This window comes from Micromys minutus, assembly GCF_963924665.1.
Source record: "Micromys minutus genome assembly, chromosome: 15".
In the NCBI taxonomy this organism is placed as follows: Eukaryota; Metazoa; Chordata; class Mammalia; order Rodentia; family Muridae; genus Micromys; species Micromys minutus.
The window spans coordinates 56,380,634-56,401,732 of record NC_137984.1 but is presented as its reverse complement, the minus strand read 5'-3'; the positions used below and the strand labels follow the sequence as shown (position 1 = coordinate 56,401,732).

General features: G+C 42.8%; 1 protein-coding gene across 1 annotated transcript in view; it reads left to right on the top strand.

Moving 5' to 3' along the window:
- Positions 1-19,060, top strand: part of MINDY4B (MINDY family member 4B) — a gene marked incomplete at both ends in the record, with an annotated part of 44,664 nt that extends 25,604 nt beyond the window's left edge. The window contains 5 exons of the mRNA XM_080929604.1: positions 1,831-1,901; positions 3,936-4,005; positions 4,637-4,798; positions 17,333-17,513; positions 18,918-19,060. Coding sequence (XP_080785730.1) covers positions 1,831-1,901; positions 3,936-4,005; positions 4,637-4,798; positions 17,333-17,513; positions 18,918-19,060 — 627 coding nt within the window. The remainder of the gene's footprint in view (positions 1-1,830; positions 1,902-3,935; positions 4,006-4,636; positions 4,799-17,332; positions 17,514-18,917) is intronic.
- Positions 19,061-21,099: the final 2,039 nt, after the last annotated feature.

Sequence of the window (21,099 nt, the reverse complement as noted above, 5' to 3'; positions counted from 1 at the left end):
TCCGAGTGTCCAATGGGCTGCGCCCTGTTCTGCACCTTGAAGTCGCCAGCAGCCTTATTTTTAATAGCCAGAAGCTGGAAAGAACCCAGATGTTCTTCAACAGAGGAATGGGTACAGAAAGTGTGGTAAATTTACACAATTGTGTACTACCCAGCTATTAGAAATCATGACTTCATGAAATTCCTAGGCAAAAAGATGGAACTAGAGACTATCATCCTGAGTGAGGTAACCCAGTCACAAAAGAACACACATGGTATGCACTCACTGATAAGTGTATACCAGCCCCAGAAAGCTCTGAATACCAAGAAACAATCCACAGACATTATGAAGATCAAAAAGAAGGGAGGCCAAAATGGGGATGCCTCAGTCCTTCTTAGAAGGAAGAACAAAACTCTCACGAGAAGAAATTCAAGGTCAAATAGAGAAACAGGGATCGAAGAAAAGATCATTCAGAGGTTGCCTCACCTGGCGATCCACCCACCACATATGCAGCCATCAAATCCAAGCACTATAGCTGATGTCAAGAAGTATTTACTGGCAGGAACCAGAGAGAGATATCTCCTTGGGGACTATGTCAGAGTCATATAGATACAGCTGAGTATGCTTATAGCTAACCATCGGACTGAACATGGGGTTCCCAATGAAGGTGCTAAAGAAAGGAATGAAGGAGCTGGAAGGTGTTGCAACATGGGATGAACAACATTATCAACAACCAAATTCCCTCAAACTCCCATGGACTAAAACACCAACCTTTGAGCACACATTGAGAGACCTTTTGATCCAGTTGCATGTGTAGCTGAAGATATCAGTGTCTGGCATCAATGTGAGAAGAGGTTTTTGGTCCAGGAAGGGCATGTTTTCCCAGTGTAGAGGAATGCCAAAGCAACAGGGTGGAGAGGGGGTTCGGAAGGGAGTGCACCTCTGTGAAGACAAAAGGATGGGGAGGTGAGATGGGAGTGGGGCAGGGTAAAGAGATAACATCTCAAAGGTAAATACAAAGTATCTAATTTTTAAAAATGAGAATAACAACAACAACAAGAAAAAGGAAGCTAAGATAAGGCTAGCCCTGGGAGACTTGTATGATCAGTTGGGCTGATCCACAGGGTCACAAATTACCATTTGAACATGGATTCCAAATGCTTCAAGAACCAAGATGTGTACCAGACACTAACTTCTGCAACAAATCTCTGGGGGGGGGGGGGATTTAATACTTGCTGAACATTGAAGATAAAACTACAACTAAAGAGAATAGTGAATAAAACTGACATTGGGCACCTGTTCGTGCACAATCAGAGTCATTGCCATGAATCTCCTGGTCCTTCTAAGTTCTGTGGGGTAACTAGAGAAGACATAGCCACTAAAGGCAGGACTGGGGAAGACAACTCAGTGTCGACCAAGGATCTTGCTAGAGAACAGGTTATGCATTTTAGCTATGATTACAAGAGAATAATACTCTAGAAGAAAGACAAGCTATGGTGAGGACAAAGAGAATGTTGGCTCATTCGTAGTCTTCCAGTGAGGAAGAAAAAAAAGAATAAGAGAGAAGGCAATGACTCAGAGAAGAAGGGAGTCTCTGCTTTGCAAGTAACTAGGAAGGAGGGGGACTTTTCTGAGACATAAGGCCTTAAAGTCACACCAGCACATATGTCATCTATCTGAAATGTACTAAGTAAAGATCTCTCTCTCTCTCTCTCTCTCTCTCTCTCTCTCTCTCTCTCTCTCTCTCTCTCTCTCTCTCCCTCTCCCTCTCCCTCTCCCTCTCCCTCTCCCTCCCCCTTCCATCTCCCCTTCCCCCTTTCTCCTCCCTCCCCCTCCTCTCTCTCTCCATAGTTCAAAGGAGAAGGAAGCCATGGTGTCATCTTCTTCCTCTACAGCCTGGTCCTCTCCAGAACTTTTGAGAGGTAAATGTTACAAATCCATTTGTAAGCATCACCTACAGCATTGGGATCATGTAGATGTGGACTCTTGGATGGGAAAATGTCCTCATCCCATATTTTATTCACTGCTAATTCTTCCACCAGAATGCCTTTTTCTTTCGTAGTTGTCTAATTGCTGTCTATGCTATGTGAAGTTCTATTCTTGGCACCATGGAAAGTATGAGGATCTGATCTTCTCAGGGTTTCACTCTGGAAAAGATAATATATGTGCCCAGAAACACTGGATGAAACCAGGCAGCACCTGATATCTCATAGTGGTATAGATATAATGAGTCTTGGTGGACTGAGAAGGAAGGATCCTACAGTATGCACAGGAACATAGAAGAGGTAGGCTCTTTTCTGAACTCCAAGAGAGAGGCAAGATTTTGAGAATCAAAGAAGGGTAGGAGCTCCTAGAAAAAAAGAATACCAGACCCTAAATAGTGCTGATGAAAATTCGTCTTTGATGACAATCATATTTGTATGGGCTATGCTGTTATTTGGTTAGCAAGTTTACTTAATTCAACATGTATTTTAGGTGTAGACCTGCTTCTAAACACTAGTATTCAAATTCTTTAAGTCATTTGCTGTGATAAAAATGTAGTAGCTGGGCCTACACAGGCCTGTAAACCATTTAGGAGGCAGAGTCAGGGGGATGACAAATTCAAGGTCTGCCTGAGTTACAGGGTGAGTTTAAGGCCAGACTGAGCTACTTAGTATGATTTAATTCAATGAACAGAGTGAAGTGGGGTCTATTGAGCTTGCAAGAAGTATCAGCAGGCTAAAGACATTTGTTATCAAGCCTTTAGACCTGAGTGTGAGACCACAGAACCCGGAGTATGAGAGAGAACAGAGTCCCAAGTTATCTTCTGACTTCCATTAGCTGTGTTATGGTTTCTTCAAAATAAGATCAGGAATGTAGCTCAGTAATAGAGCACTTGACTGACATGTATGAAGTTGAGCCCTAAGTATAATAACCCAAACCATATATTTGAATACTGTCACTATAAACTCTGGATCTCTTTCTCTGTCTGTCTGTCTGTCTGTCTGTCTGTCTGTCTGTCTGTCTGTCTCTGTGTGTGTGTGTGTCTCTCTCTGTGTCTCTGTCTCTTTGTCTCTCTCTGTTTCTCTCTCTCTCTCTCTGTGTGTGTGTATGTGTGTGTGTTGTGTAGTATGCACACATGCATGCCATGCATGCTGAGCTTAGAACACAGGACCTTACAAACACTAGGCGAGTTCTACTGCTGAGCTACAATGCCCAGACCTTTAAAACTGTCTCATTTTCATTTGTTAAGAAATGTTCTTGCTAAATTGTCCATGTTGACCTCATGTTTGCTATTACCCTGCCTCCACCTCCCACATTGGTAGGGTTATAGCACATACTGTACCACCACGCTTAGCTATAAGTGCTCAGATCTATACCACTTTCTCTACTGCTGCACTTTGAAGACCACTATCCTCAGCTACATATTCTTACCAAATCCTTAGGTGTCACATAGAAGGCATGCCCTCCAGTCTCATAAATAATTTGACTCAGGAATATGTACTGTCTCCATCTCAGGATGCTCTACAGTTGACAACAGGAGTCACAGGCCACGTTATATGGTCAAGGGTTGGAACCTCTAGTCTCTGATCTTTAAGCCAAGAAATGAGGTTGCAGCCACTCTGGTGAGCACTTAATAAGTTTGTTCAGGCCTACTTTAAGCCAACACTCTCTCGTATGTGGTCATGTGTGAGCACTGTCAGTCAAACATCTGTCAGAGGATAAGCTCTCTATTGAGGCCAGCGTCTGTCACGAGTATACATAGGGGCTGCTGTGTGCTCTGTCTGTGTCTTCATCCCCCCCTTTACCACTTATCCTTTACCTTACCATCCAAAGCATAGCTTCCCCATCATCCCTGCACAGGTCCTAGTCCTACGAGATGTAGAGACATGAATGACACGTGCAATGGGCTTGTGACCAATCCCTGGTAGCATCACTGTTGCTGGCCAGACGCTGACAGGCATCTTGTTCTGCAGGCTTCAGAAAGACCTGGGTACTGCCACTCCTCTCTTGCAGTCTCAAGCTGGAGGTGTCTTGTGCAGGCAGGTAGGTGGGAAGACTTGGCATTTCTTTTGTAGACTCTGAAGCAGGCTTGTCTTCTAAGGAAGTCCACCTTCTCTTTGGACAGAACTTTCTCCTGATCACACTGTCTTTGAAAGATAAAGTCTGATTGCCAGAACCTAGTCTTCACTGTTCTTCCCAGAGTAACCCTGAAAACCTGAGATCTGGGGAACAGAAGACTCCCTGATATATGGCAGGAACACACAGCATAAAATAATTTAGCTCCATGCTTTCTAGTGCTTCCTAACTTACAACAGTGGAAGCCCACATTATGACAACATAAAAGAAGAAAAGCCAAATGACAGTACTTTCCTCCTATTAATTTCATCACACACATATGCTTTTCCAGAGCTCTGTTGGTATAACTGTAGTAAAAAAAAAAAAAAAAAAAAAAAAAAAAAACAAAAAAAAACGTTACCAATAAAAACCGAACAAAACAAACAAACTGAGCATTTAAAATGCTGTGTTTGCCTTTCTGTGCTGAGGGTGGGATTTAGGCCCTTGGACCCGGCAGGCCTACTGACATCCCCGGCCATTTCTGTAATATTTTTTAAAAGAAAAAAAGTCTTCATTACATTGCTACCTAAGATAAATATTAATGAAATGTCCAATCTAGGCAGTTCTAAACATGATCTTGACTGGAAGAGCAAGTCCAAATGTCTTCAATGGCTATGGGAAAGGAAGGTCTGAGGAAACATTACATGGGGTCCTGACCCGCAGTGATGTTGGCTACTTGCAGTGGAGTAAGGACACTTCTGAGGGTGACCGACTCTCACAGGTTAGTGTGTCTTAGCTCTTAACTCTCTAACCAGAATGCATGTATTTTTGCCATTTTTAAAAGTTTCTATTTCGATGAAATACTGAGCCTTCTATTCCTTTTGGTGCCATTGGTATGCCTCCCTCCCATCTCTGTCTCTCTCTGCCTCTGTCTCTCTCTATTTCTCTTTGTGTGTCTCTGTCTCTGTCTGTCTCACACACATACACACTCAGGGTCTAAGTGAAAACATCCAAGTCTGTGTTTTTTTCATACTGTATTTTACATATCTTAATACCTACAAAGTATATGTAAAACAAGAACCACGTGTGAAAACATTTACTGAAAACAATATTTGAAATACCCAGATGCGTGGAAGTTTCCTTTTACGCCGTGGTAGCCACAGCCTCCTCTGAAATACCTGGAGCAGCAGCCATGCCCCAGTCCTTTACTTATGCAAATGAGTGAGCACATCCTTTCTGTTCCTGAACACTTTAAAGATGTAGAATGGGGCCTCCAATTCTGATATATCTCTCACGAAGATTTTCAGCTCAGGGGATAAACAACTTCTGATCGACAGAAAGCAAACAATATACAAGCAGAGAACATGGACCAGAAAGTAAAGGAGCAAACAATCTCCCCAAACCATGAACCAAAGTTTCCTAGAGGCTTTTGTCCTGGCATTTGGGAGAGAAAAGGCCACTCCACTCCGTGGGAAGCACCACTTCTCTGGTGTAGCCTTGGCACCTGGAAGGTAGCTCACTCTGATGGAGGCCCCCTTTCTTGTCCCTCCTAACCCTGGGAAAAGCAAGGGCCCTTCTAGGCCCCTATCCTGTGTGCCAGTTCTCCTGTTCTAGCCAGATACCCTTCATGTGCACAGACTTTCTCACAAGGTGTGTTTTAAGTCTACACCCTCGCCTACCTCTCTGCCTGTGTCTAGATACATGTGTGTTATTCACAAACACAGCATCTCGTCCATGTGTCTGGTTGATATCAAGAAAATAGCACCAGGCCATGGCAGGCTGCTCACTTTTATGCACAAATGTGTTGTGAAAGTTTTCTCATTTTTCCTTAAGTGTATAATCCAGGTCCATCAGACAAAATATGAGAAGTATCAGAAAAACTAAGAGGAATTAGCCCAATCCTGTTATCCAGGGGTCTGTGTTTTCAGACACGATCCCTTCTCCTCTCCATTGCCATGTTACTCTCCTAGAACCCTTTTTTGCATTTATCTTTCTATACTAGTGAGATTCTGGCCATTAGTGAATTCAATGGCTGCAAAGATCCCACAACATGAATAATAAAGACTAAATGTTGGTATAGCGTAGATGAGGACAGATGGATTGTGATCATAAAATCCCTAATCACATTTTCTAGACATTTGGGGGTTTATTTTGGACTTTACTATGCTTGATAAAGAGAACTCAGGCATGAGTAAGGGTTATTTTTACAATAGAGGTGACAAGAATTTTAGTGCTTCATCTATTATTACCAAGTTCTTTCGCAAAATCGTAGGGCGGTTTATAAGCTGGGCCACGCCCCTACATCATCTGTCCTATTACTGATGCTTCCCCTTAAATCAACTCTACTTCAAGGTTGTTTTTAACCTGTATTGCAGCGGTGATATAAACCAAGCAATTGCTTTTCTCTTGTATACAGCTAAATAAATGTTCATTTTAAAAGTTTTTCCCATGCCACTGACCTCCGAGCCACAGGCCAGCAGTGGGCAATCCCTCCTGTGTTTGGAGGCCTTGCTACAAAGGCCAGAAACTCTATAGTGACAGAAAATAATCCTACCCTGAACTCCATAGACACTGGAGACCTCAGCAGGGACAAGACCTGCCCAGCCACTTACCCTGAGCTGATGACTGCTGAGTCTCTCCTGACCTCTAAGCAACAGGAAAGGCCTGAAGCAAACAGAATCATGACTCTTAATCCCCACGGAAGGCCAGGCTGCCCTCGGCACATACAAGGCTTGTGGCAGAACACAAGCAGCAGCATTCTAATGAGTCAGTTAGCCAGGGTCACTCCAGCACAGTCAGAGGATCTGTGTCCAGATACAACACTGAGTAGACCACACATGGTTCTCAGCCTTTCTAATACTATATATACCCTTTAATACAGTTCCTCATGTTGTGACAACTCCCAACCATTCACTTTTTGTTGTTGTTTTTATTTCATAACTATAATCTTGCTACTGTTACAGATCATAAGGTAAATATCTGTGTTTTCCGATGCCCTTAAATGCACCCTGTCTTAGTCAGGGTTTCTATTTCTGCACAAACATCATGACCAAGAAGCAAGTTGGGGAGTTAATGGTTTATTCAGCTTACACTTCCACATTGCTGTTCATCACCAAAGCAAGTTAGGACTGGAACTCAAGCAGGTCAGGAAGCAGGAGCTGATGAAGAAGCCATGGAGGGATGTCGCTTACTGGCTTGCTTCCCATGGCTTGCTCAGCCTGCTTTCTTATAGAACCCAGGTCTACCAGCCCAGGGATGGCTCCACCCACAATGGGCTGGGCCAGGGATGGCACCACCCACAATGAGCTGGGCCCTCCCCCCTTCATCACTAGTTGAGAAAATTCCTTTCAGGTGGATCTCATGAAGGCATTTCTTCAACTGAGGCTCCTTTCTCTGTGATAACTTTAGCTTGTGTCAAGTTGACACAAAAACTAGCCAATGCACACCCCATGGAAGAGCCATTTGACCCCCCACAAAGGGTCATGACCCACAGGCTGAGAATCACATGATAAATGCTGGTTAGCGATGACATCAACCTAGTTGCATACTAAACTCACTCAGAAAGCTCCAGGAACTCTCTGCCTGGAGACATTATCAGCTGCATAAGTAAAGCACCCATATTGTCAAACAGAGCTACACGTTAAGTTTTTAACAAGAGTCACTGCTTTTTCATTTTGCATGGGGTCCTAAAAATGAAAGGCCATTTAATGTTACTTTATCTTCCAAATAATCTTACTTTATCTTCAGAACACTAGATGCTTGACCTGAAAATTTACAAGTGATCCTAATGGTCAATGAGGGCTAGACACGTCTGTCCCAAGTAAGACTTCTTAGCTTCGAACACTGTGAGTACCTGTCAATCAATGGTTGTGGGGCTATACTGTATGCTGCAAGCTATTGGGTAGCACCCACTAGATGCACGTCACCACCAACCAGCAAGACAATCCAAAACATTCGTAGACATTTCCAAATGTTCCTACTGGGTGGTGAGGACAAACTTGTTTGTCCCTAGAAAAAATTGCTATTCTAAAGGAAGGATAAAATTAAATAAACTACTTTGACTCCGTGAATCCACAGTGAGAGGAACTGAGGAACCAGATATTATTTACAGAACCTACAGGAGTCAGCACACCCTGTCTCATTGGACGTCCTTTTGTTCTCTGGTGACATTTGCCAGGCTTTGGGGGCAAACCGCAGGCCTTATCTGAGGCTAAAATTGAACAGGTGTTTGCAAAGAAAGTGCTCTGAAGAAAAGAACCACATCAGAGAAAATGCTACCACGAAGGCGTGGGGCACATCAGAGTCAAGGATTCACAGGAACTGGCACTAAACTATGCTCTAAAGAAAATTACCTGGAAAGCCTAAAATATCCTCTAATCGGAAGAGGATGTTTGCAAGGAACTTAAAGACAGTTGAGAGCCCAGAGCACGTGTGGAAAAATGGGAGCTTTCCTGCTGGGGGGAGGACTTGTGGGAGACCATGGGGGGGGGGAGATCAGCCAAAAGCTTGCTGGCCAATTGGAAGTAGGGCAGAGGCTAGAGACTGCCTGGGGTCACTTTAAAAATCTACATAGAAATCAAATCTAAAATGCTTCCAGCTTTTGGGAAAGTGACTAATGTGGCTTTTCATCCTTCTTTCTTGGACTCAGAGCTCTCTCCCCAGGGAGATGTCTGTGAATGTGCCCTCGGTGAAAATTGCCAGAAATTGTACACTAATGGCTTGAAACCCTGAGGACGTTTATGATGATGTTGCTGTCATGCACTCAGAGTTTGTTTTTTTTTTTTTTTTTTTTTTTTTTTTTTAATGTATTATGGAACAGCTACAGGCAGACATTTGTCTTACTTAAGCGTCTGAACCATGGATATATAAAATATATAAAATATACAGAGACACAGTGGATTTCATGTGAGGGTTTTTAACTCTTTCTATACCCTCCTGCTACATCAGGACAAAAGCAGGTCTCAGCTCATATTCCATTGACTTGATTTTGCACTCACACTACTCATGAGAGACGGCACTTCGATGTCACCGTAGTGTTGACAGCTGTGGGCAGAGAGTACCCACCCTTGCCAGACTCTCTACCAGCAATGGATACTAGCAGTGATGTCTTATTTTACTAATGACTCAAAGCTACAATCTTAAACCCAGTTTGTCACTCGGTCATTAAGTTAAGAGATTAGAAAGGCCAGCAGGAGGGAGAGGAACTTGCCCAAAGCCTCAATAGTTCCATGTCAGAGGAGGATTTGAACCCTGTTCTAGCTATGGTCTAAGCTCACAGTCTCTGCTGTGATTCTTAGTCATTTCCAATAAATTATAAATATATAAACACTGGTTCTTGGAATTATGTGCTATAATTAGCACTTTACAATCAACTATAAATGCAAATTGATCTAACACAACCTTTAGTATTTGTTCCAGATGTACTGTTGTGCTTTCTAACATTTAGGCACCAACAAGGATTGTCTGGTTTGGACTTTGGTTTTGGGTTTTTTTTTAGGCCAGGTTGGCCTTGAATTCACAGAGAGTCACTTGCCTCTGCTTCCTAAGTGCTGGGATTAAAGGCTTGTACTACCATTGCCTAGCATAGGGTTTTGGTGTGTGACAGTTGAGTAGTTTAACAGCAGATCTGTTATGAGCTTATGTTGATACTTGCTCAGATGCTTTCTAAAGCGTTTGCCCCCGTTCCGTTCCTACAAAGGCAGATTGTGTCTGTCAGGTACCCGCATTCTTCACCTTTATTGGAATAAACTCCATGGTACCTAGATGTACTGTACAGGTACCATTGTGCTGGCCGCAGGGGATTCTGAAGTCAAGTATTTCACAGCATCCTATTCTGAATAAAAACACCTCACAGAGCAGACATTTGCTTGAGACAGCAAACGAGAAGGCTTCGGATGCTGCGTGGCTGTAGAGCCTCTGTAGTTCTGCCTTTGTCTTCCCAAGTCAGTCTTCTCTTACTTTGTGACAAAACTAGAGACTGCAGAAAACACACACATTTTTCTGCCCCAGTGTCACAGCTCAGAGGGTGAGCTTTGTCAGGTGACTTGGCATGCCCCCAGAGCCTACCAGACTGACAGTTTCTGCAGGAAGCAGCCAGCTACCCATGAAGCCTCCCTGTTACTTTTCTATTTGAAGGTACAGGTTTGAGTGTGAGGCTCTAATACCTAAGTGAGAACATAAAGAAGTTTGAGTCTAACACCATCTGGAAAGCCGTAGGAGGTGCGTATTATCATCACACCTGCCAGTGGGAGGAAAAATCAACTCCGATTTTTAGAAGGGAATGAAGTCATTTAGGTCTTGCCAGAATCGTTCCCACGGCAGCCCTGGCAGTGCCTCCTTCCGTCCCAGTGGTACCCTCTGCTCTCCACACATCTGATGAGGAGAAACCCAGACTTGAAAACACCTACTGAGGTGGCGCTCACTGCACTCCGCCACTAAGTCACCAAGGTTACACCTCGCAAGCATGATCCGATTTGTCTTTACAACATACCTGCAAACTCTGCCAGAAACGTTACATTAACTGTGTGTTCCAGGTGGCAGAGAGGAAAGCCACACCATTAACAGTGCTGGAACTGTCACCAGGGCTCGATGAAGAAAGCATCACGTTCCCTATACCTTTCCCCCACCCTGGTTATCAGCCTGAGGCCCTGGGACTTGCAATACTAACCTCATTATGCAAAGATGCTTCCTAAGTACTGTTGTACCAGCAGCAAGAGAAAGAAAATCTACATCAACTCACTATCTGCGCTGGAGATGGACTTTGTGGCCATCTTTGCTGTCCTTACCATTTTACATTGGCTTAAAGAAATGTATCTTATGATACAGAGATTTCTGTTGCTGTGGGTAACCCTGAAACAACTGGGCTTATTACACAATACATGAACCTAAGAAGAAAGGTATTTTATTTATAGCACCACTGTATCATAATTTAATTTCCCGTTTACCATGGCAACGTGCACAAGTTCAGAATTGGTGGAATCTCACCAATAAAATATATTTAGAATCCTGCAAAGGGGGAGGAGGTTGGTAAACCACGGCTGTCTACCCAAAGACAGTTAAAGTGCTTAAAGGAGACATGGCGGGCAAATGGTAATGTGCTGTGCCGAAAGGGGGAACCGGAGCTGGGGTGAAAGCTGACAGGATTCAACCAGAAGGTGCTTTGTTTTATTTTTGCAAGATTTACTGTTTTCAAACTTGAGGGTCACACCTTTGCCTCAAGCCAGGTTCAGCCACCTGTCCTCAGTAATCCAGGTAAAAGAGTTAAATTAACAGTGGAAAACACAAAAGGGAGATTTGTTCAATGTGGTCACATTGGAAAGATAGCCAGAGAGATCCAGCAACTCCCCTAAACTCATCCTGAAGTGAGAGCAAAGTTTAATCAGTGGGTCAAGGATGCGCACATCTAAGCAGTCCTGCCTACCAACCATCCATCCTTATCTGGGCTCCAGTCTCGTCCTGTAAGGTGGTCAGATAGACAAGTTGTTAGCACTGCTTGAAATCAGTGTCCAGGAGTACAATTTCTCTCTTGCCTGGGGTCTTTTCTTTCTCCCAGCACAAGATTCTTGAGGAATGTCCCATTTGTTTAGGGTTCATTGTTTTACTAGTTTGATAGTCACATAGAGAGTCACAAATGTCTCTTTAGATCTTCATTTCTGCCTGAGCAGTTGCATTACTTTAAACCAGATGCTTTCTCAGTGGTAATCTTCAGGCTCATCTCCTGACTTGTTACCCAAAGTGCCACCAGAATCATACATGGTTCTAGCACAATCTCTCCAGGGGAAAAATACTGCCTTTGCAGGATGAAATCTGATCTCTGTGCCGTTCTGAAGTGCCACGGTAGCTTTGAGTTCAGGAAAGACAGCAGCTGAATTGCTGGATAAAGGGACAGTTTGGGGTGTCAGCACCAGGTCGGGCGCATGATGAGGGCCAGTAGAATTTTGCCCAGTTTATAGCTGTTCTATGTAAAATATTGTATAGGTAAATATTACCCATATAATATATGCATATTATCCCTCCATCCAGAATTTTCGGAGGTTTTCACTGATTTTTACATCAATCATAAGATCTGCTTGAACTCCAATGACATGACACTTTATCACAAATAGCATTTTATCTTCTAGTTACTTTATCCCATTCTCTCTCTTTTTTTAAGATTTAAGATTTATTTATTTTTATATATTTGAATGTACTGTAGCTGTCTTCAGACACACCAGAAGAGGGCATCAGATCCCACTACAGGTGGTTGTGAGCCACCATGTGGTTGCTGGGATTTGAATTCAGGACCTCTGGAAGTACATTCAGTGCTCTTAACCACTGAGCCATCACTCCAGCCCATCCCATTTTCAAAGATTAAGAATTACATGTTCCACTTGAATATTATGTTACGTGCTAACAATCTCTAACTCTGAGATCTGGAGCAAGTCTACACTAGCTACATGAAAAGAGAAACAGCCCCTTTGTGTCAAATTGGCATAACACTAGCCAGCTCACAGGAACAAACAGCACTTAGAAGGCAGAGGCTGAGGTCCTAAGATTGAGGCCAGCCTGATCTGCATAGAGAATCTGAGACTATGAATCAAACTGTATATAATATTTTCATTACATATAATCTTAATCAAAACAAGAACTATTGCAGGAAGGCCAAGAAAAGAGTGTGTTCAGTTTAGCTCATGAATAGTTAAAAACGTATTTACAATTTGGGGAAAATGTTTCTGAAGCTAACCCTGGGGCTATTTCTCTTTGCATGTAGCTAGTGTAGACTTGCCCCGAGTTTGAAGGTGAGATACTCAGTGTCTTAGTTGGTTCCCACCCTGTGAGGAAACACATGAACCAAGTAACTTGGAGAGGAATGAGTTTACTCAATTTGGCTTATACTTTAATACCACAGTTTATCATCAAAGGATCGGGGACAGGAAGTCAAGTAGAGCAGGAACCAGGAAGCTGAAGCTGTTAGAGAGGCCATGGAAAAGGGCTGATTACTAGCTTCCTCCCCATTGCTTGTTCAGCCTGCTTTCTTATAGAACCCAGGACCACCATCCCAGGGATGGCCCCACCCACAATGGGCTGGGCCCTCCCATAGCAATCACTAATTAAGAATATGTCCTACAGGCTTGCCTAAGGACTGATCTTATTTCCTTCCTCTCAGATGACTTTAGCTTGTGTAAAGTTGACAGAAAACTAGCAGCACATTCAGCTTACCCTTAGGTCAGAGTCACTAATTCTAGCACAGATAGAAGAGAACCTCCTATGAGTGTGTCCTGGCTGGATGCCAGGAGTTGGTCCTTTCTAAACTATTAATTGGAACAATCCTCGCTTTGTTTTAAGCACAATAGTTATTTTTCTAGGCAACTAAAAGTTTCTCTGGTCCACTCTCAACTGAAGAATTTAAAGAGCATGAAGGAGTTTGAACAGAGCCACTAAGGGGAAAAGTGGCATATTATTAGCCTGTAACACTTGGGTTTATAACGTAATGATATTTTAAAGCTTGCTTTCCTATAGAACAGAGTAGGTTCCTGAAGAAACAGCACAATCCCAAGGGCTGAAGCAAAGGACTGAAAGACCAAAGTCAGGCTTTCCATTCCAGAAACACAGCAAGATCAGAGGCCACTTGCTCTTTCCAACTTTGGGTAGAAATCATGGTGTTTCCAAGTAGCTCATGTTTATCTTTTTAAGTAAGAAAAAAACAACAGGGAAAATGATTTGGGTGCTTTGTTGTCCTTCTGTTCTTGTTTTGAGACAGTGTCTGGCTCTATAGCTCAGGTTAGCCTAGTACTAACTGTGCAGCCCAGGCTGACCTTGAACTTGTAGTCTTCCTACCTCCACCACATGAATATTATTATAACTTGATGTGGCTCCACATTAAGTTAAAAAGTGATGGACATAGTTTATAAAATGCGTTACAATCTACAGAAGGTGTATGGTACCACTGGCAAGACTCAGATGGAATCAGGTTCTCGAGCACAACTGCGCACCTCTGCAGAAGCCGTGTGTATGATCAGGAGGCACTGAAGCTCCCTATTCCACAATTAAGATCAGATATTAGGAAAACATGCAAGGGCATACTTACTTTTACTATCCAAAACTTATGTCCTTTGAAACTTTTTACAAATATTTTGATTGATTCCACGGGTTCTAGAAGGTCAACCCACTAGAAGCCACACATTAAAGAAAATTGACTGTCCCTCCCCCACAAACCATAAGCTGTCGATGTCTGCTCAGTTAGGGGTAAGGGCTCAGGAAGGATGGCTAGCTTGCCTTTAGCACATCTTTTCTAGGCAACACCCACTTCTCTGAGTTTGTGCCTACCAGTGCTGTCCTGTCAGAAGACACTATTTTAGTGGAGCGTCCCTGACCTAGTTCTAAAGTACCATGCATTCACTTCCTCCTGAAGTCCTATTAGACAGTGGTTACCAATCCCATGACAATCATGCTACTATTGTATCAATGAGATGTCTTGCCATGTGAAGTGCACAGGCTCAAATCTAGGTAAGAAGTTAGTGACTCCTACACCCCACCAGAGGCCTAGATAATACTTTCCAATTCTATGAAAGCTAATCACCAGGGAGAGAACTTTCTTGTCACTTCTTACTTGATTCTTTTCATGTCCTATGACCAAAGTATTTAGTGTCTTCAAGAAATAGGTTCTTACTGTCATGTTTTAGTGGTTCCAAGAGCACTTGTAATAGCATACACATATATGGATATATATTATAAAGTCGGTTTCTGTATGGAGTTTGTCAAACATCCTTAGTTATCCCTCATCCACCCCCTCTTCCACTCTTCCCTCGATTTCTCTCCCCACCTAAATCTGCCTCGTCATGATTCAGCTTTTCAGCTTCATGTTGCCTCAGGTTTCTTTCTTTTCCCTCCTCACCAGTGGTCCCTTTCTAGTGTCCTGGATTCTACATATACTTCAAGTTACCATAATAATCTTGAATGGAAAAACATAGTGATATAGTTGTTTCACAAGTATCTATCAGTTCCCAGATATTTTCTACCCAGATACTGTCTGAAACCTCTGAAAAATTTTCTCAAGAATCCTGAAGATTCTCCCAACACCCCGTCATGTCTGAAGCCCAGCAATGGCTATGATCTCTTTTCATACCATTGGCCATAATCTGTGCTACCTCTGTAGCCCCTCACCTACATAGACAAAGGCCTGATGATATTTAACCAACTTGGACAAGAACTTTGAACTATGAATGAGGCTAAGGCTTTGCCATAGTATGTTGATTCAAATCTTAACACTTTCTTATGACAAACCTCCAGAAACTTTCTTGTATTGTTCCAGACTTAATGGATGCCCTCTTCTTTACCCAAGTACTTCCTGATCTTCAGTTACTGACATTTGCCCAGCTACCTCAAGAAATCAGCCTCAGATATAGGAATTCTTGCCTGTAAATCGTAACAATGCTCCTTTCTGGTTAATGGCAGGTACTGACTGCTACATCTGTATTTCTGTTGTAATCAGAGCTAAACCTCTTTGAGGTCTTACAGGTTTCAGAAGAGCAATCTTTAAATCAGACTTCAATATGGATAAAGCTCATAGAGAGTCTCATAAACAGGTCTTAATTATTACTTTTGGCCCTAAGAAAACACCCCTCCTTATAGACCCATGAAAGAAGGGAACCGCCCTGGGCATCCTCCGCCAGATGGTGGAACTATCCACTCGCATGGTACCCTAATTGTTAAGAACCTCAGACACACTATCTCCGTATGGTACCTATGTCTCTGACCTTTGGCTTCAATTGTGCCTTAGAGTACATTTCAAATGTTCCTCAGATCATAAAGGACTGAGTTGGTCCATGATCCCTCTAAACTGCTGTGGTCTTTATTTAGTAATGGCTGCTCAAAGAGGCATCTATCTTGTTCTAGAAAAGAAATACTGTATCTATACAAACAAGTCAGAAGTGATTTGAGACACAATGAAAAAGAAAAAGACTTAAAAACTAAGTCAATAAAATCTAAGAGTTTCCCAGGGCTGGTTGTCTTGGGAAGATACTTTGGACGGTTTTCCTAGATACCCCCTTTTCTGACACCACTGGCTGTCTGACCTTAGTATCTGGTTCCTGAATTGTCCAGTTTGTCTTCACAAAAATCAAACAAATTCAGGTCCCGATGATGCTTCAGCAGGGATGCCAGACAATCTGTTACCCACAGGGCCATTCAAAGAGGCAAGTAGGCATGTACTGTAGACCAACCAACTTCGCCTTCATGACTGCCCACAGAGCCCCGACAGAACAATTACAGTAGGTAGGACAGTGATAACGCAACCCATTCCACCTTAAGAGACGATCTTCAGTGCAAACACCTTGGCCTTGCTGCTCTATAAGGTGAGAACAAACAAGTTGGGGACATTATGGATTCACACTGTACACTGGAAACTTTCTAGGTCATCAATATGTTATGTCATGGTCTACTGAGCTGTTAGTATATCACGACTGCTACCAACCTCTAGAGGATCCATCTTAGCACTTAAAACAACCAGCCAGCATCAACCATGTCCCTCATAACAGAGTTCTATCCTGTGAACCCCAGAGACAAGCATTGACCAATAAGAATGGCTCAGTCCCTTATTTGTACATCAGGAAACTGGAAGGACCCACCAAGAGGACATACATGAGCAGGACCAGCTGATCGTGTGTCAGGTGTGTCAGGTCACACTGGTGCTGCTCTGCACGGCCACTGCATTAAGCTTACCCTTCTCTACTGGCATCTAGTTTGGAGGAATTCTTCACTGTTCACAATTGCAACCCACCATGGTAACATGAAACCCATCTGCTCTGCCCTGTGTACATCTTCACCAATAATATACATACTAACTCACAGGTATATGTGTGAACAAGTGTGTTTCCCACATTTCCTACAAGTTTTTTCTCTAGTACTCATGGTTCATGTTACCAGAAACTTGACATCTGCTGCATGAGGCATTGCCTGCCCTTGGGGATTACACTGGGAACAATCCCACTAGCCAATGGCACAGGACTGACATTCCCATTCCCTACATCTACGATGATAGTTATATCTCAGCTACATTTTCTCACTGTGAAGCCATGCTAGAGAAGCTTTACCTTCTCTATAAGGCCGCTGCATTTTAAAAAGCAAAGCAAGACATTTTCACTCTAACAAGCCATTTGAAAGTATGAATTCATTCTCCATGATGCCTCCGTTTTGAATATTGTACCACATACAATGGCCTGCAAACTACATGTGAGATGGGAAGCTCAGAACATCTTTTGAAACAGGAGGATGAACTGGCCTCTTTGACTACTCTGGAAGATCTATATGTTCATCTGCATTCTTCTTTCCCTTCCAGGTGGGCAGCAGGCTGAAGACTCCTACATTTCCTATTTGGCTGTGCAACATCAACGGAAATCACAGCATCCTTTTCTGCACAAATAGGCAGCTCTTGTCAGACTGGAAAGTGGAGCGCCTCTTTGACCTGCACTTTTACAGTGGCCAGCCCTCACAGAAAAAGCCTGTGCGTCTTACAATAGGTAACACTTGAGACTCCCAAGTGTGTGCTTTAGTGGCCCCAGAGATAACAGCTGTCCTTGTCTAACAGCTGTGTGGTTATTCACGCTCCCATTGCAAGAAATACTGCCTAGTTCTAAAGCCATTGTCATGTGGAACTTGAAAATGGAGACATTGGGGTGTATGTGTGTATGCACATGTGTCCATTTGTGCGGACATGTGTTAGCACTAGAAATAATATGAAGAAATAAATATATTTTCAGATAAGATTAAAAAAATAAAGGTTAAAGAGTAAAATTTCCAGAAATTTTTCTCCAGGGCCCCCCAAGAAAGGCGTGCAAAAGCAAAGGAGACACTGGTCTGTTCTGTACCAGCTCAACACTGACAGTCATCCAGTGACAGAAGGAACTTTTGTCCAGACAAATTCGAAAAGCATTTTTGAGGGAAAACTATGAGCCAGATGCTGGGATAGAACACTGTGGTGCAAACCCACTGTGACAGGAAGATCCTTTTTGTCTCAATTACAGCTCCAGTTCCTTAAGCTAATGAGGAAACCTTGAGATGTCTCTAAATATGAGCACCTTTGATAAGATGTTAACATGTGACACGTGACTTCCATCAGCAACTTTGGCCCTAGCTGTATGACTGACTTAGCATTTAGCACCGTAACCCTGGGGGTCCCTATTTCTTCTTTAATTATGAGAGACGCATACCAGTTCATTTAACTTAGTGTGGCATTGGTCACCTGTTCTTTAATGTCTATATCATTCTTATTTCTCCTTTCCTCTGAGCTAAGCGTCATCACCCCTCCCCTGCTTACAAACATCCCACACATTCTGTTCCCCTTCCCCGCTTACAAACATCCCACACATTCTGTTCTGAGTACTGTGTTGAGAGTGTATGTAACCCCAGCATTAAATTCCCAGTAGCCATATGAAGCAGGTACACTAGGCTCTATCCTTGGCTGAATGGTTGCCATATTTGGCTGATAACTGAATCTGTTAAATGCAGCAGTGGTATTTTAACTACTCTCTCAAATGTCACCTGGTTCATAGGAGACAAGCCTAGGCCTTGAAAACAAGTTCTAGATTTCCTGTCTATACTCTACCTCAAAACTAACACCTCTTCTTAACAAGTGATGAGCTTTCCTTTCGTCTGTTTTCCTGGGAATAAGAGCGAATGTCCTTTCTCCTTCCATGTGTTTCATTAAATGACGTGAATATTCATGACGCAGCACACAGCTAAGACAGATTTATTTTGTATGGGTATTTTAACACACTGCCTATAAGAATCCTTCCACTTAGCAGGTTCTAAGACCGTAGTGCCCTGAGCCAGTACCCCCACCCTTTGTGTCTTCTCCTGGGATGCTGACCTGGTTGGGAATTGACCAGTGGGCCTGGTTGTCAAAGCTGCTATTCTGTCCTCAGACACTCACGCCCACCACTGGGAAGGGGAGTACCATGGAGATGAGTGTGGATCAGGAAGACGCTTCTCTCCGCTGGAAATGGCCATCAGAACCAAGTGGAGGGAGGCTACCGTCAACTGGAACGGAACTATTCCCTTTTCCTAACAAGAAAATTAGAACGGAGTTTGAGGGGTCAGAACAAATGGGATGAAAATGAACAGCACAGAGGTGGGCATTTAATTCCTATATTCCTCTTTCGTGAGCCCCACTGAAAAATACCATTGGCGGTTTCTCATTCTTTGCACAGTCATTATCAGGGCTGTAGAGAACGTGTTTTTATCCCAGGGTCTGAGTAATGATTCCTTCATTTAATTCGGAAGAGAAAACACTGTCTCTTCTCATCATATTTTCCAAATTGTTCTTTTTCTGTGGCTTCACTAAGACTGAAGGGAGAAGCTCACTTCCATTTGAGGATGAAGTCATCAGAATGCATCATGCTTTTTAGCCATGGCAACGACTCAAGTCTTCCTGGTACAGGCAGTGTTCCTCTCCAAGGACACACCTCACATGACCACATTAGCTGATTCTTTGCTGTAAAGTAGCAAAAGGGCTTCCTCCCACTGAGAGAGTGGGGGAGGGGTGGTGCCCTGTGGGCGGAGCTCTGGCAGGTGCGCTGACAACTCAAGCAGTCAAAGCATCAGGCAGAAAGGTGTTCTTCCTACCAGTACTCTATTTGTTTCTTTCTCCTAAGCGAGATACAAATAATAATAACATAAACAGAGACCGTCTTATTCTTGCATAAAATAAGATTCTACAAGCATACAGTCTCTTTTCATCTCAGTGTTCTAAGAGGAAAACATCCTTTAAAGAATGCGATCTTTCTCTCTTATGCTAAATAGCCACACATTTTCTGAAGAGGTGCACATACTAGACACACATTTCTTCTAGAAGATGTGTGGGGGAAGCATCTAGACATTTACCTATCTGCAGACTCACTAATTTAGGGCTTAGGGAGTGGAGACCAAAGGTCAGATTCCAAGGAATGTTAAATTATTAAACGCCCTTTCATTTGGCTCAGGACTAGTATTATAACCTGAAGTGAGTGTGGAAGATGAAGCTTCAAAGTGAATAATAACTCGTGTCAACAGAGGAGGCCCCTGACTCAGGTGGCTGGTTATGGTACCTTACCAGCAGGTTTCCACTGAGAATTTTAAATAGATCAGACAGGTGACACCTACAAACCCTGGTGTCCTTTGGGCTACGTTGTATTTGGGGAGAGGCACACTGCCTCCTCAGGAACTGATTACTGGAAGCTTAAATGCAAACGGTGAGGCACTCTGTCACGTATCACTCAGCCCCAATTCTCCAGCAATACAACATTTTTTTTATATTGTTAGTTTTTGGGGGGGTTGTTTTTATTTATTTTTTGTTTGGTTGTTTGTTTGTTTGGTTGGTTGGGTTTTGTTGTTGTTGTTGTTGTTTTGGTTTTTTTTTTTTTTTTTTTTTTTTTTTGGCACAGAACTGTCTAAGGCCTGGTCCTTAAGGACACCATGACTTTCTCAGATCAACTGTGGCCCTCCTGTGTGACTGAGCACAGGTTCACTTGCTACACAAATTCAGGTTCTGCAGAAGGAAAAAGAAGGGAGTTACTTACGGTAGAACCCCCAGCAACTCTGCCCAAAGCACATAGCTCTTCACAGCAGCAAAATAAAAATAGTCCAGCCCCATTTCCACTCCTACCTTTAGTGATTCTTTGGTGTTTTCATTGTCTTTGAAATTTTACCTTGTTTATAACTATGTTAGCTTGCCATGTTTCATGCATTGTAATTTATGTTAAATTATTCCTGACACAAAATTCTATTAATAAAAAACAACAGTGAAGGAAGGATTCAGTTCCCACGTTTATATGGAAGGATAATAATTGTTTTATATAAAGATATTCTTCATTTTGCATGTCATGCCAATATTCTGTGTGTTTCTATTTTATCTCAAAGTGAAGCACCCACTCATATTTTGATTTATTTTTAAGATGGGGATATGGTATTCAGAATTAGCTATTTCTGCATCAAGCTCGTCTCCAGGGATGAACCAGACTGGCAGTGTGGGAATGAAGGAAAGACAGACATACAGACAAGCTGGGGATGGATGGGCTCTCTGATGGAGAAGCTCAGTGTGTTTAGAATAGTGAGCCGGGTTGTAGCATA